Genomic DNA, 15076 nt, shown 5'->3' on the forward strand with positions numbered 1-15076 from the left:
CTAACCCATTCTTTTAGACCAAAACCCCAAGTTGATGTTCTTAATGGTTCAAACCCTCAAGGCCAAAACCCAAATGAATTCACAGCACTGACCCAATCTCACTTTATCTCCTCTGTCAATTTAGATCTCAAGCCGCTCTCTTTGAAAATGAGAGAGAGGTACCTTTGACTTTTCATGTTCTGGATTTGGGGAAGAAATAACAGAAGTGTTCTTCTCGAAAAATAATGAAAGCTAATGAAATTTTTTTTTATTTAGTTATTAGATTTTAATGTTTGTTTTTAGTTTAATTTTCTTTTTGTTCAAACATTATGTGAGATGACTTTTTCAAAAAATTAAAATGATGCTCTAAAAAAAAAAGTAAAATCATGATATGACATTTTTAAAATGACAAATAATTTTTATAATATTATTTTATTCACCACGTCAGTATTTATTGTACTAACAGTGTACTCTGTTTGCCACATCAGCAATTTCTGTTAAGTGAGTAACAATAAGGACCAAAATGAAACGCATTAATTGATTTAGGGACTAAAAATGGTGAAATGAAAATGTAGGGACGAAAATGAAAAAGATGCAAAATGTATGAACTAAAAGTGCATTTACGCCTTGAATTTTTTATGAACTATAAATTTTATTCAAAAAATCAACAAAACTTACAAAGAGGGTTTGAGAGCCTCAGTCTTAATAACAAACTCAGAACAAGAAGGGTCAAAACCTATGTTAAATTAAGATCCAAATACATTATTAAAAAAGTAACGCTTGGCCAAAGTGTAAGTCATTTTATTTGCCCCCTTAGAGTATCCACAATGATTTTTTCAATCCTATCATATTTTACCATCCCAAAAAGCTACTTTATCAATTATACAATATAATTTTGCAATACTTCCAGCATCCCGACTTTCATTTTCCCATTCTACTCATTAAAATAATATTTCTACACAATAAAATAATATATCCCACAATCACTATCATTTACAATACAACACATTATTTATTCTTTTTCTCTCTTTCTTTCTGTTCAAGAACCACAATCACTACCACCGCTGCACTACACACACCTGACACCACCAGCAACTCATAATCTACCGTCAACACCAAAAAAAAAAAAAAACACAGCAACCCATAGTCAAACCCATTCAAAAAAAATCACTATCAAAGCAATCAGAGCTCTGATTTAAACCTTTGTCAAACCCATTTAAACCCATCGGAGCCATCACCAGCAAACCCACGCCGCTGCACCACCAAACCCATGCCGCTGCACCTACTGCCCAAGTCGTTGCACCACTAGACCCACGCTGCTAAATCCACTGACCACGCCGTAGCCCACCAAAATTACACCTATTGAAATCAACCCACCGCCACCCACCGACCTAAAACCCACTCCCACACAAATCACAACCCACCTGACACACACAACCCACGCGACCCAACACTAACCCACTGTGATCTCCATCGCTAACCACTGCGAAGCCACACAATCTTCACCCACAAACACAACAAAAATTTATGAAAACCGGATTGCTCAATTCGTCGCTGGGTAGCTCGATTTTGTTGAAGCTCGAAGGAAGCAGATTCACTGTTGGGAAGCTTGAAGGAAGTTGATTTTGTTGACCCACGCAGAGACGCCAATACAAACCCAGCCCGCCGATCCATGCCAATCCAACCTCCAAAATCCAAAACCCAGCACCGGTGCAAGCTTTGAGCGAGAGAGATGTGAGAAAGGGAGTGAGGAGGGAGGAGCTGTTGTGAGAGACAGAGAGAGGAACTGAAAGTCAGAATGAGAGAGAGAGAGAGATGAGAGACCATGGAGAGAGAAAGGTTTGTGCATAAAATATTAACATACCTTTTACCATTAAACTACAGTACGGTTCTGCATTTAGAATCACACTATAGCACAATTGTATTTTTTTTTTTTTTTACAATAGTGACATTTTACAACATCCAATGGAGGGAGCATTTTGGGCTGAATGGTTTCTATAAGCTTAATTTTGGCATTTAGCCATTCCGTTGCTGATGCTTTTAATGTTACACAACAACCAGGGGTAAGCGAAATCAAATTGAAAATTTCACTGCAAATACCTTTAATTCTCCGGAGAATATTTTTGCAAAAAGATGATAAGGAGTCAACACAGCTTTTAGAGTTACTTTCAACGACAACGGATTTTACTTCAAGATGTTTTGCTAAGGATAAGGCCCAGTCAATAGCTTCTGCCTCTGCTTAGAGAAGGAGGTTTGTATTTACTCTCTTAGCATAAGCGAATACACAGTTACAAACTCTCCTCTCCAATCTTTGGCAACAGCTGCAGTGGAAGAACGTAACCATCCTTGAAAGCTACATCAACATTAATTTTGATTGAATCTGTTTCCACACACCTTTGCAATGGTTTCGACACTTGGAGGCCCAACTGATTCACAATGGACACCCACACATATAGATTGGATATGCTTATGCTTTTCTCCTATGTTTATAGGGCCTATATTCATCCCAAAAAAGAAAAAACATAGGGCCTATATTTGTGGACCTAACATACATGTAAAAATGATGTTGCATAGCTTCTTTATCTTCTTTTTCTTTCTTTCTTTTTTTTTTTTTTTTTTTTTTTTTGGAGAATCTGCATAGCTACTGATTAAAATTGAGCTCCAGTAAGTCTCAGTCTGTCCTTGTTGATAGGCCCATATTAGGAACAAAATTCTGCAATCCATTATAATGTTTTGGTAAGAAGGCTAAGTGGAAAGATGGATAAGGGTATAAGGAAAATTAGAACCAGCGAATGAATTGTATGTTTTATTGTATTGTAAATTAAAAATATTGAAGAAAAGATAAGGAAAAGAGAGGGCATTTTTCATTTGCACAATTGCACTCAACATTTTTCATCCTCTCAAACAAAGAGTGAGGGTGAGGACAAAATGATATGCATAAGCAGCTGGATAGATTTACCCCTATAACTTATCAAACAAAAACATGCAGTTATTTGCTACAAGATTTTTGTTTTCACTTTTCCATCCTTTTTATTAAACGCCAGTAATGGAAAATAACAGTATTTATTTTCATTCCTTCTTACAATTTTACTTCTTCATTTCTTTTCTGACCTCCCTCCTAAACAAAACTGAAGTGGCAAAGTGGAAATCAGACATTTTGATGGCAACATAGGCCATGTATAGCCGCTTATTGACCGTTTGATTCTTTTTAGACCTTAGTTGCGTTGAACTTGATATAGTTTGCAAGAAATTTTCAAGGCATACCTTAAGTTGTGCTTTGCTAATTGTTCTAAACTTGTAAATTGTAATGCTCTAATTGTGGACAAGCTTGCCACTATTGAGTGTACCTCTACCTTATATGGGGAATAGGAAATTCAATCAACCAATATTGTAAACCCATAAACCCCGTCTACCTTCCCATCCCTGAAAACTGTTGAAGCAAAGGATAAATTCAATGCCTAAAATTAAAGAGAGGTGCTACGTCCACAACATTTTTACAACATTTTTACAACAAATCATAGGTGGTTAGTTACTATTGGTTCAAATTTGAACTTAACACTAAGATTACTTTTTTGCCCCAACAATAACAACCAGTAACAACCTGCCACTTAAGATTTGTTGTAAAAATGTTGTGGACATATCATTTCTCAAAATTAAAATCCCCTCTACGTGTAGAGCAAGAAATTAAACCCCGTGGCTCCAGTGGGTCTAGTTCAAATGCAACCCCAATTTGACCTTAGGGAAAGAATTTGATTATAAACCTTGCAAATCCTGATTTTGACCCCCTCAAAATTTTTTTTTTTTTTTTATTAGCAGAATGAAGTTTGGACTAAAATTGCATACTTCCAAACAAAATGTAAATTTTCTTTTTGGATGTGTAGCTTTGTATGTTTAGAATTACTTTAAAACATATTCAATTTTAAGTGTCCATTTGGAATAACATAAATTTATTAGCTTAAAAAAAAATTAGAAAAATGATGTTTTGAAAAATTATGCATTAGTTGACACCTGACAGAGAAAGCTACGACATAATAAAAATTCACTTAATTAATTTCACAACATTCTCAAATTGGAATTGATAAAGACTGTAATCAAGTTTGTCCAAAATAGGAGAAGGTTGGGCCTGTGGTTGGTGCGGTTGTTGGGCCTGTGGTTGGTGTGGTTGTGTTTGTTGTTAGGCCAGACCTGATGGTTGGTATGGGCTTAAACATGTAGGGTTGTTGAATTTTGATAGACCCGGCTCATTAACTAGCTTAAATTGATTCGAAGAACCCAAGCCCATTTAATGTGTCAAACTTCAGCAACTCATAAATCAACACTCAAGACCATCCACCAATCCCACCCTAAAATACTAGGTCGCTCATCCTAGCCATAATCAACAAAGTGAGAAAATGGATGGCAATGGAGTAAGACCAGATGGGATTATAGGTGTTCTGTCTTTGCTTTGTCACCTTTTCGGATAGGAAAAACTTCGTTGTATTGAGACATTTTGTCATCTTTAATAAGGTAATTTTAACATAATTGAATAGACATAAAAGATAAAACGAAGAGACAACTTTGAGATTGTTAAGAGAAAGTCGAGTATGTTGTTTCTCCATTTTATCTTTTATCAAAACTTGACATATAAATCAAAACCTCAACAAATCCCCTATGACAATTTATGCTAAAAAGAATCAAAATAAATCATAACTAGAAAATGTATAAAAACAGATGAATGATATAATATAAATAATTTTAATATATACATACACACACATTTACATTGAGGGTAAGGCAATCCAATCAACACCAATTCCCATCTTATGCTCACTTTGGGGTGAGAGAAACCCATACGAGACAAAACAAGATAGGATGGGTCTAGCTAGCATGACATTTTTGCCATCCTTAAATGAGAATTGAATTTAAACTTCACTTGCTTGCAACAAAGTGAGACAGAAAATCTTACCTTGTATCCAAATTTTTAATTTCAAATATGCTAGTTACAAGTTTGCAATTCACAAAATTCTTTAATCATTTTAAGAGTTTTTTTTTTTGTTGGGGGAGGGGGGGGGGGGGGGGCGCATATGATTGTAAAATTAAATTGTTTTTTCTATTCATCAGCATTATCATTGAAAATATGACAGATGAAAACTTTCTTCATACTCTTCCATTCAAACCAATTTGAATTTCTTGAATGGTGAAATCTTCGATTTAACTAACCTATCTCTAAAAAGTAAAAACTAAACCAACCTACAGATTTTGTTAAGCATGATTTTTTAAAAATAAAAATTTTATTCAACTAAGTAAGCTCACTTATTAATGACTACAAATTATACAACATATCATTAATATGTTATAGCCTTGTAGGGTTTAAACTATCCAATTAACGTATACCTATTTAGTCATTTGCACCAATAGTAATTATAGAATATTTCAAGAGTACCATAAATTCATATTCTTTCCTCTCAAATAATAGTGGATTTCATTAAATAAATTTAAAAAAAAAAAAAAAAAAACTGATAATTCTTGTAAAAGTAGGAAGTACAAGTCTTGAAATATTTTATAATTTTTCATATAAAATTCAAAACTTCCATTTAGATTAAGTATTCAATAAGTTGTTGAGTTGAATGGAAGCCTTAAGGTTTATGCAACTCCCCTCTCACCTATGTTGAATTAACCCCCACTGGCAGTCGCTCTCTAGTTGTGTCCTCCCCAAATTGATCACTAGACCGTCTAAAGCGATATGCTATTATTGCTAGCTAACGCATTCAATGATCAATTAATTTGTGTCTCAATTCAACGTGATATCATTTCATCCACACCACCTACTCTATTTCTTGTTACCAAAGGCAACACCACTATAGAAAGTAGAAAATTGCTTATTGGAGCAATATTCCTTTAAAATAAAATTTATAAAAAAAAAAAAAAACAAACAAACAAACAAACAAACTGGAAGTGTAAGTGCTGAAGGAAAGAGACAAAAACCAAAAATGCACACACAAAAAGGGAAAAAAAATCCAAAAATTCAACAGTGTTTTGAGGCAAGAAAAGCCAACGTCTGTATTTCTGCCATGAGGATCAGCAGTCTTGAAGGTTAAGCCCTCAATAGCTTCTAATAATGTTGCCAAATGCCAAGGAACTTCCCTCATTTTCAAATGAAAATCTTAACAATATTACAGAGATTTAGTTTTAGTTTGGTATACCTATTTCCTCTTTTGGGGAAGTCAAGAATACTAGATATTGGTTTAAGAAACATTTTTAAGTACTTTTTATGAGAAAAGAAAAGGTAATTGATTTTTGTTTTTAGTCTTTTTATATTTTTGCATAAAAATTGTATTAAAATATTAACAAATACCATTAGGACACCAATTAACTACCCTTCATTTATTTATTTTACTTAAAAATAAATATAATAAAAGCATAATTGTACTGTACTTTACGATGAAACTTTTTTGTTTTTTCCTCAACTTTTTGGGTCTAGTATTTTCATGTAATCCATATATATACCAAGGTATCAAAATGAACCAGATGTGTAAAAATGAAATAAATACTTAACACTTGTATGTTCTACCTCGCATAATGTAGGAAAAATCACTAATTAACTAAATCCAAAGCCAATTATCACTTAACTAAATACAAACCCAATAGAGTTGCTGTCTTGTAGTTAGGCTTTTGGCCATGTGATAGATTCTGAAATCGAACCTTTGTGAGGGGCATATTCATAACACCACTTCAGCTTAAAGACTAGCATCTTCTGCCATCTTAAATTATTAAATACTCTTTATTGGGATTTGTGGTGAGGCTATTATTTTTCAATGATATTGAGGAGCCATTTTACATCCCTAACTTCGTAATTCTCCTTGTAGGTCCATTTAAACCTTTCTTTCTTTTTTAGTAAGGATGAGCCCACCCACCCACCAAAAAAGAGCCTTCTCTTTTTCTTTTTTATAAGCCATTTAAGCCTTCTTAAATCTAACATATAAATGACCCTACACATTGCGGTTTCAATTTGCAAAGTCTGCGAACCCACCCACTTAAATTCTTAAGTCACATATTACTAAAAATATTAATTATTGTTACACATATTGAGTTATACATACTCTACCTAAAATCGAAGTACAATTTCAACTGTCTTGTACACACAACGATGTACTAAAAATTATGTCTCCCTCCATAGTTCAAATTTTTACCTCCCAAACATGATCAAAGAAAGTCTTACCCAAAAGCTCAATAAATTTGGGAACATATGAGGAGAGTGTAAGTTTAGTTTTACCCTCTCCCCCAGACAGAGCTGACACAGGCACGTTATGGTGCTAAGAAACGACGTGGTGAGCAGGGTTAAGTAGAAGCACTTTGCAGAGTGGACTATACATAGCACAAGTCACGACCAGCACATGACGCAGCCGCTCCTTTTCTTGGACCCTTGTGCTGAAACTGACCCTTCATGCGTTTTGTCTATCTTTGCTCCTTCCCATTACTCCACTTCCACATTTATTTTTGCTCGTTACACTGAGATTTCAAAGAGACGTTGAACTTTGGCAATTATGTGTCCCCATCTCATCTGGATCCTCATGCCCATCACCATCATTTGCCAAAGCAATAGTGCTTTTTTTTTTCTCCTTTCAATTAAGCCTATACACCTTTTTGTATTTTTTTTAGTAAAGCCTAGACACTATCTTTCACAGGGCCTAAGGTAACATTTTTTTGTTGCTAATGAAAATAGTTTCGTATTTGGGAAATCAATTTCTCTAAAAAAGAAAATTTGTGAGGAGTACTTATTAATCATCTTTCCCATCCACGAAAATGAGATCTTTATGGATTGGATAAAATTTTTTAATGAAGTTTATATAAAAATGATGTTACAACATTTGCAACTTACCACCTCAACAATCTCATTATTATTATTATTATTATTATTTCATTATTTGGGTTCAGACCCAAACCATGGGTTCATTATTTTTTTCATTAGTAATGGGTTTGAGGCTTTTTTTTTTTTTTTTTAATGGGGTTTGAGGCTTTTAGCACACCAAAGAGCAAAAAAGCCATTCCATATGCTAAGTTTTGTTAGCATTTGCCACTGTAGCAAAGCTACACTTCTTTAATATTATTATTATTGTTATTTCTCTTTCTCTTCTCTCTCCTCTCACGTTAGTTCCAAACATCTCTCTTTCCTCTCCACCTCATGGGATCACCTTACCATATCAAAGCGTTCGTTTTGACGGCAATGGTGTGGTTTTCAAACAGTGATGGTATTGATCATTGGATCTCTCTCCTTACTGCCCGGCAATGGTATGGTTGGGTCCCAAATGGCGATGGTAAGATCTTGGTATGTGGATTTTGCAATCATTTTGTGATGTGGGTTTGGCGGTGGGTGGTGATGCATAGGTGGTTTAATTTGTTGGAGTGTGTTAAAAGTAGTAAAAATAGTATTTTAAAGTCTGTTTGGGAACAATTTATTTAACTAAAATTGAAAACTTTTTTATGAAAATACTGTATATAAACCTAAAAATTAGCTAAAATAGTATAATAGAACCCATGACGATGATGTTGAAAATCGTCAGTAAGTCACACAATTTTCACGTGCTCCCGATGGAGAATCTGCACAACACAAAAGCTGAAGACCTTAAGAGGAGTACCAGTGTGGTACCGGCCAAATACTCTCTGACAGTCAAGTTAGAGGAAATCTCTTATTCACAACTCTAGAGAGCTAGAGCTGGAGTGAATTATGCGTACCTTGATTTGTGAGGGTTTTGAGATATTTATAGTAGAGTGGGGTTGATATCCGTGCCTTGGCCAGGAAGTTCTTTCCATCTAGGAGAGATCCTCTTGGATTTCGCATATCTCCTAGAATTCTTTTCCTTATAGGAGTCTTCTTGGTTATGGTTAAGTGTGTGGCACAAGAACTCTCCTTATACACGTATGCGTAGAGACCAAGTAAGGCTTATGGATGGAGGTTCGCTTACCCTCTTCAACTTTGTTCCCGTCAGCCAGCCAAGTCGTCACTTTATTAGGGTCGTTAGCTTGTAGCGTCGATCCCATTAGGGTCGTCACCTTACGATCTTCAGCTTAATGTCGCCAGCTTGCTCCCTTCAACCTAATGTCGCCAGCTATGAGATGGAGCCGCGGACGTTACAAGGTGGTTTAATAAGCAAAGCTGACGAGCTTGTTATTCCCGTTGCCTTTCATTTCTTCAAGATCTAATTATAAAGTTATCCTTATTACATGAATAGTACTAAAAAGTGCAGTAGGACCCATGAATAGTAGTAAAAATAAATTAAATAGTAAAATAAGTTGAGTAACACTCTAATGGCAAATGCACATTAAGGGTGTGTTTGGTTGAAGTGAAAACAAGAGGATGAAAAATATGGTGGAAAATAACATTTTTTACTATTTGGTTGAGAGGGAGAGAGAGAGAGAAAAGTGGTGAGGCCCACAAGTTTTCTCTCTTCTCCCTTCAAAATACAATCTCTCTAAATTGAAGAAAAAATTTGAGTAAAAAGTGAGAAATTTTTTTTGACAAAACTACCCCACTTTTCTGATTTTTTTTTTTCTTTTTTTTTTTTTAACGTGGACGTTTCTGGCTGTTTTTTTTCTTTTGACTTTTTCACTGTAACGTTAGTTTTTTTTTCTTTTTTCTTTTTTCTTTCTTTTGTTTTGTCGGGGTTCTTCTTCTTTTCTTTTTTCTTTTTTTTTTCTCTCTTAATTTTTATTTTTATTATTTTTTTAAGAAAACACTTTGGATGATTTCTTATGCTATTTTTTGAAATGTCCACTTTCATTTTCACACAATCTTTTTTAAAAGTATAATGTATTACTTTTTTGTCTTATTTAAGAGGAACATAATGGTAAATTTATACAAACCTTATTTTTAACCAAATCAAAAAGTTTTTCATCCCTCTACTTTTCCACGCTCTTAACCAAACACAACTGAAGAAAACTAAAAACTTTTTTATTCTCACATTTCCATCATTCCTCTATTTTCTATCTTCTCAATTTTCCATCCTCCCAACCAAACGGATTTTAAGGGTTTGTTTAGAAATAGCTTATTTAGCTAAAAGTGAAATTTTTTTACCAAAAGTACTGTAGATAAAACTCAAAAATAGTTGAAATAGTACAATGAGACTCATGAATAGTACCAAAAATTTTAATTAGACCAATGAATAGTACCAAAAATAAGCTAAATGATAAAAAAAATAAAAAAAATAAAAAAACTGACTTTTTAAGCTAATACCAAACACATACTTAGTGTCCGTTTGGAAAATATTATTTTTGCCAACTTATTTTACTATTTAGATTATTTTTACTACTATTTATAGATCTCACTATATTTTTTGGTACTATTCATGAGTCCCACTATACTATTTCAGTTAACTTTTACATTTATCTATAGTACTTTCAGCAAAAATTTTCAATTTTAGCTAAATAAGCCGTTGCAAATGAATACTTAGTGTTTTTAAAAGCACACCAATGCTAATACTAATGCTCTATTACAAGTTATGGAAAATGTGCTTAATTGGTCCCCTCCAACGTTCATATAATAGTTGAGATTCTAAATGCAACCACATCAACCAACGTACACCTGGCAACCTATGCCCACTTGAGATTCAACTATAAACCTACAAAATTTGGACCCCCACACACACAATAAGGCCAGGCCCACCACCGTGTACATTTTATTGGGCAATCAATCCAACAACCAAGTAAGAAACTGAAAAAAAAAAATTAAAACTACAAAGAATTAACTCATATAAATCCATAAAACGGATTCTCAAAAGATCACAATTCACATAGGTATCTGCCAAAAGCTGAGCAGAACTATTAAATCCTTTTGAAGTACACTACACTCATATGATTCTGTCAAATGCAGATTACAAATACTATATGATAAAAATAAAGTATTCTAAAATAGACAAAAGAAGAGGTGAGACGACTAGTCAAACCCACGACTTGATTAGCTTTAGAAATAAACAAAAGTGAGCTACAAACACAAATAAGGAGGATACAGCCTTCCTCCAATGGATCAAACACCTTTGCGGTTTGCAAAAACAAAAATGGGGCAAACCCAAAAAGATAAAAAGGAACACCCCACATGATACACCAAACCAAAGTTGACAAACCCAAAAAGCACCCATTTTTGATAGGATCAAAAGGCTAAAAATGAAAAGACATTCACATAAATTAGTGCCCTTTGAAGGGCTGATTTTTTTCAAGTGACCAAATATATAGGCATGGCCGAGGTAGAGAACCTTTGCTGCTGTACTTGTTGTTGCTCCATGTTAAGCTCTCTGAGACTCATATACGGTATGTCCACCTCACCTTTCGTCGCCGGAGTCAAAGTTCCGGCGAGAGGACCAGAGGAGGGACGGCTCCGACTACTTGTACGGAACGGCGTGGAGGACCCACTTGTGCTCTCGGTGATGTACACAGGCCCTGAAATAGAGGCTCTAAAAGCTCGAGCCCTGGCTTGATGAACATCTTCACGATGATGATCATGACCATGATGACTATGGTGGTGTTGGTTAAGGTGGGTCCACTTCCATTTGAAGAAAAGGAAGGCACTTCTCCACCAGCGCTTCTTCTTAACCTTGTGGGTCTTCTTCAAGTCGTCTTTGGAAATGGGTTTTTGAAGCTTGAAGTGGATGGAGTCTATGGATCTTGTGGTTTCACGCTTGTGCTTCCTTGCTTCTTCTAAGACCTTGTGTTATTACGAGGACATAGCAAGTGGGTCAGACTCTCCAGAAAACTTTATTACACAAAGAGTTAGTATAGTATTATTACATATAAGACTAAGTCAAAGAAAAACAAAACAAAGATGGAGGTTTTAGAGAGACCTGAAAGTAGTCAATTTGAGGATCAAAACCATAGTCACTGAAGTGTTGGGGTTCAGGCATGGGAAAGATGGGTGATTTGTTTGACATATTTTGTTTGTTTGTTGTTTTTCTTTGAAAGTGCTTTTTTTGTTCTCTATCTTTGCTTTGTGTTGTGTCAATGCAGCGTGCACGTTGAGGCAGAGAGGTGAGGTTGGAAAGAGTGTGGAAATTGCAGAGACAGGAGGGAGAGGAAAAGGAAAGTAAAGGTGAGTGAGTGTGATAGAGAGGGGGAAGTGGAAAAGGGGATTTGGTTTTGGCTTTGGCTTTGGGTGCTCAAGAATGAAATGGCCGTTGGTATTGGCATGCCCTAGTAAATGCCATTCCCATCTTTTTGACTTCCAATGCTACCCCCTATTTATACTGCTATTTATTAGAGTATTTTATTTAATTTATTATACACGCAAGACTTAAGAGTCTGTTTGCTTGCTGCAGAAAGTGTAGCTTTAATTGTTGAGGGTGTGTCTCTCAACAACCAAAAAAAATTGTTGAGGGTGTTTTTTTTTTTTTTTAATGGATTATGAGAAAATTTAACTGTAGTCTTAACAATAATTAAGGAGGGTTTGTTAGTAAACCTGTAGGGAGTAAAAGGACTCAAGTGGGCATATAGGTCTTTGGACTGTAACATGGAGGGCCGACCTGCTCCAGGTTTAAACTCTATAAGTTGGTCCAAACGCCGAGGGTCCGAGGATACAGCCGAGGGAGAGTTTCACCTCGGACAGATCCAAGAGAACTCAAGATTTCATTATAAAGGTCAAGACACAACTCTGGAAAGACTAGTGGTTAAAAGGGGACATCCTGAATCTTCTAGATGCACCAGTATTAAAGAAAATATCAAGAGTAAAGGCTGTCACCTCCGCATTAAAGGCTCTGCATCTACCTCCCTGGCCGCATTAATGGGGAGGTGACCCCTGAACAGTGAGGTGGAAACTTCTAGTCACTGTTCAAAAAGTATCAGGGAAGGAAGTATAAAAGGGGGGTAAAGGCCAAAGAAGGGGGGATCGAAAAACGAAGAAAGAAATTAAGAAATTGTAATCTTGAAAGAAGAAAGAGAAATAATAAAGAAGTAGTCATCGGCTCGAGTCCGAGGAGATCCATTTGTCATTATCGTTTGTTATTTACTTGTGTTTGTTTATAAAAGTCTGTTGTCAAGCTCCCAGTACTTCTAACCTAGGTTTCAAGCCCACACTCTACAAATTTTATTGTTTAAGGCTCATTGGGCCTGAGCCCATAATCTTCTTTGGGTCCAGGTGCAATTGTGCACTTACAAAACCATTTAAAATAAAATTATGAAAAAAAAAATGATCAATTAATTTTTAATATATATGTAGAGAAATGTTAATAAATGCCTTTAGAGTATTGTTTAATAATTCATTTAAATAAAGTTTTTATGGAGAAAGAAAGAAAAACAATTAATGTTTTAATATTTTTTTTCATTTCCTATAAAAATGATATCAAAACTTTCCTAAAATGGATTGTTAACCAATGTCCTAAAAACACTCATTAGCATAACTCATACATTTTTTATCAAAGTAGTATCAAAACTTTTTTTAAAATTGTTCGTTAAAAAATGCACTAAGGCTTTAATTAATGTTTTACAAGTTTAAATTTATCCTAAAGAGTAAATTTTATTACTATTTTCTTAGAAGTTGAAAATTCAATTTTAATAATGTCAAGAGCCTTATAACTCAAAAATATAATTGTTTTATTTTATTGTGATGGATGTGAAAAGTGTTCAATGTTTTGCAACTTTTGGGAGTGATTTTAGCTAAACAATTTATTTCCGTAACTAATTTAGATGATAAGTTGTGGAACTAGATAAAATTAAGGGTGTTGTACTGCTCATATGGAATCTATCATTCATTCAAAGATGTAATCGGGACGTTTTCAAACATGTGCTATTCAAGTTTGTTGGGGACTTAAATTGAGTAATAATATCATAACAACTTTGACTTCAAATGCATTACAATTAGGTTATGTGATAGTAATATCTTTAACAACAATTATGCACAACCTTCAAGAGTTACGTAGTTGAATTAACACATTTTGGTTTCATCCGAGATTTTAATTACTAATTCCTCATAAATAAATAATAATAAAAATTATTCCCAACCTAAATGGTTGGGGCATCTTCATTGAACCTGCACATTTATGAGATTTGACACAGCAGAATGAAAGCAAATTAATATCTCACCAGCCAAAAAAAAAAAAAAAAACCGATTGAAGACTGAAGAGGGTTACATATTGAGGAGTCCAAATTTTCTGTTCCACTTTTTTGCTCCACTCTATACTCCATTAATAAAAACTTGTCACGTGTTCACCCAATTAATTAAATACTATCATTATTCACTTATTAATGCTACCGTTATTAATTAATAGTAGTATTTAATTAATTAGGTGAACATGTAGCAAGTTTTGATTGGTGGAGTATAGAGTGGAGCAGAAAAAGTGAGACAGAAGATTTGGACTCCATATTGAGTAATTTGAAGTGTTGAAAACTTTAAATGGCCTTTAAAGAGAACATATGAACAATTAGAACCAAGTAAGAAGAAGAAAAAAAAAAAAGCATTAAACCCTATATTTGGCATTTGACACACTAAACACTAAAAAATCACTCTCATCAAGTATTTTAAATGTCATAATATTTGGCATTGATGATTAGTGCAATCTCAAATTTGAGACCGCATTGTTCACTAATTGTAAAACTTAAATTATTTTTTTCTTCAGGTAGGGCCCACTCTTTACTTCCTATTTTTTCTACCTTTCTCATTTCCATCTGTCTTCCCTCTCTCATTCTTGCTCTGATCGGCTGAGCCTCCAACCATTTCTCTGCTCTCTCTCTCTCTCTCCCTTTGCTTGATGCCTCTGCCTTCCTCTCTGACAAAACTCAGGCCAAAGCATCAAGCCAAGTCGATCTCTATCACAATGGGTTTTTTTTGTGATTTGATGGTAGATTCGACAATGGTTGTGTGGGTTATAGATTTGGCATTTTGGATTGGCATTCAGCAGCGTTGTATGGGTTATAGGTCAAGGTTTTGGGTCGGTTCTGGGTCATTGATTGATCAATTAGGTTAAGGTTTTAGACCAATCTCTATTTTTTTTTTTTATAAAATTTGTGAGAGGATTCCGACGGTGGTGGTTGTGATTTTGTGGCATTGGTGGTTATGGGTCTGTGCCGATGATGGTTATGGGTTGGTGGATGTGAGTTTGTGCCCATGGTGGCGGTAGATTTGTTGTGAGTATGAGTTTGG

The 15076-nt window shown here is 34.7% G+C and overlaps 1 protein-coding gene across 1 annotated transcript; it reads right to left on the minus strand.

The window, feature by feature from the left end:
• Window positions 1-10864: 10864 nt before the first annotated feature.
• LOC142623704 (uncharacterized) lies at window positions 10865-12100 on the minus strand. Its single transcript, XM_075797156.1, has 2 exons — window positions 11790-12100; window positions 10865-11653 (listed from the first exon to the last, which is right to left on the minus strand). The coding sequence occupies exons 1-2, from the start codon at window positions 11874-11876 to the stop codon at window positions 11165-11167; spliced, it is 576 nt and encodes a 191-aa protein (XP_075653271.1). The 5' UTR covers window positions 11877-12100; the 3' UTR covers window positions 10865-11164.
• Between the last annotated feature and the right edge of the window lie 2976 nt (window positions 12101-15076).

The sequence above is a fragment of the Castanea sativa genome, chromosome 2 (assembly GCF_040712315.1).
Source record: "Castanea sativa cultivar Marrone di Chiusa Pesio chromosome 2, ASM4071231v1".
Lineage (NCBI taxonomy): Eukaryota > Viridiplantae > Streptophyta > Magnoliopsida > Fagales > Fagaceae > Castanea > Castanea sativa.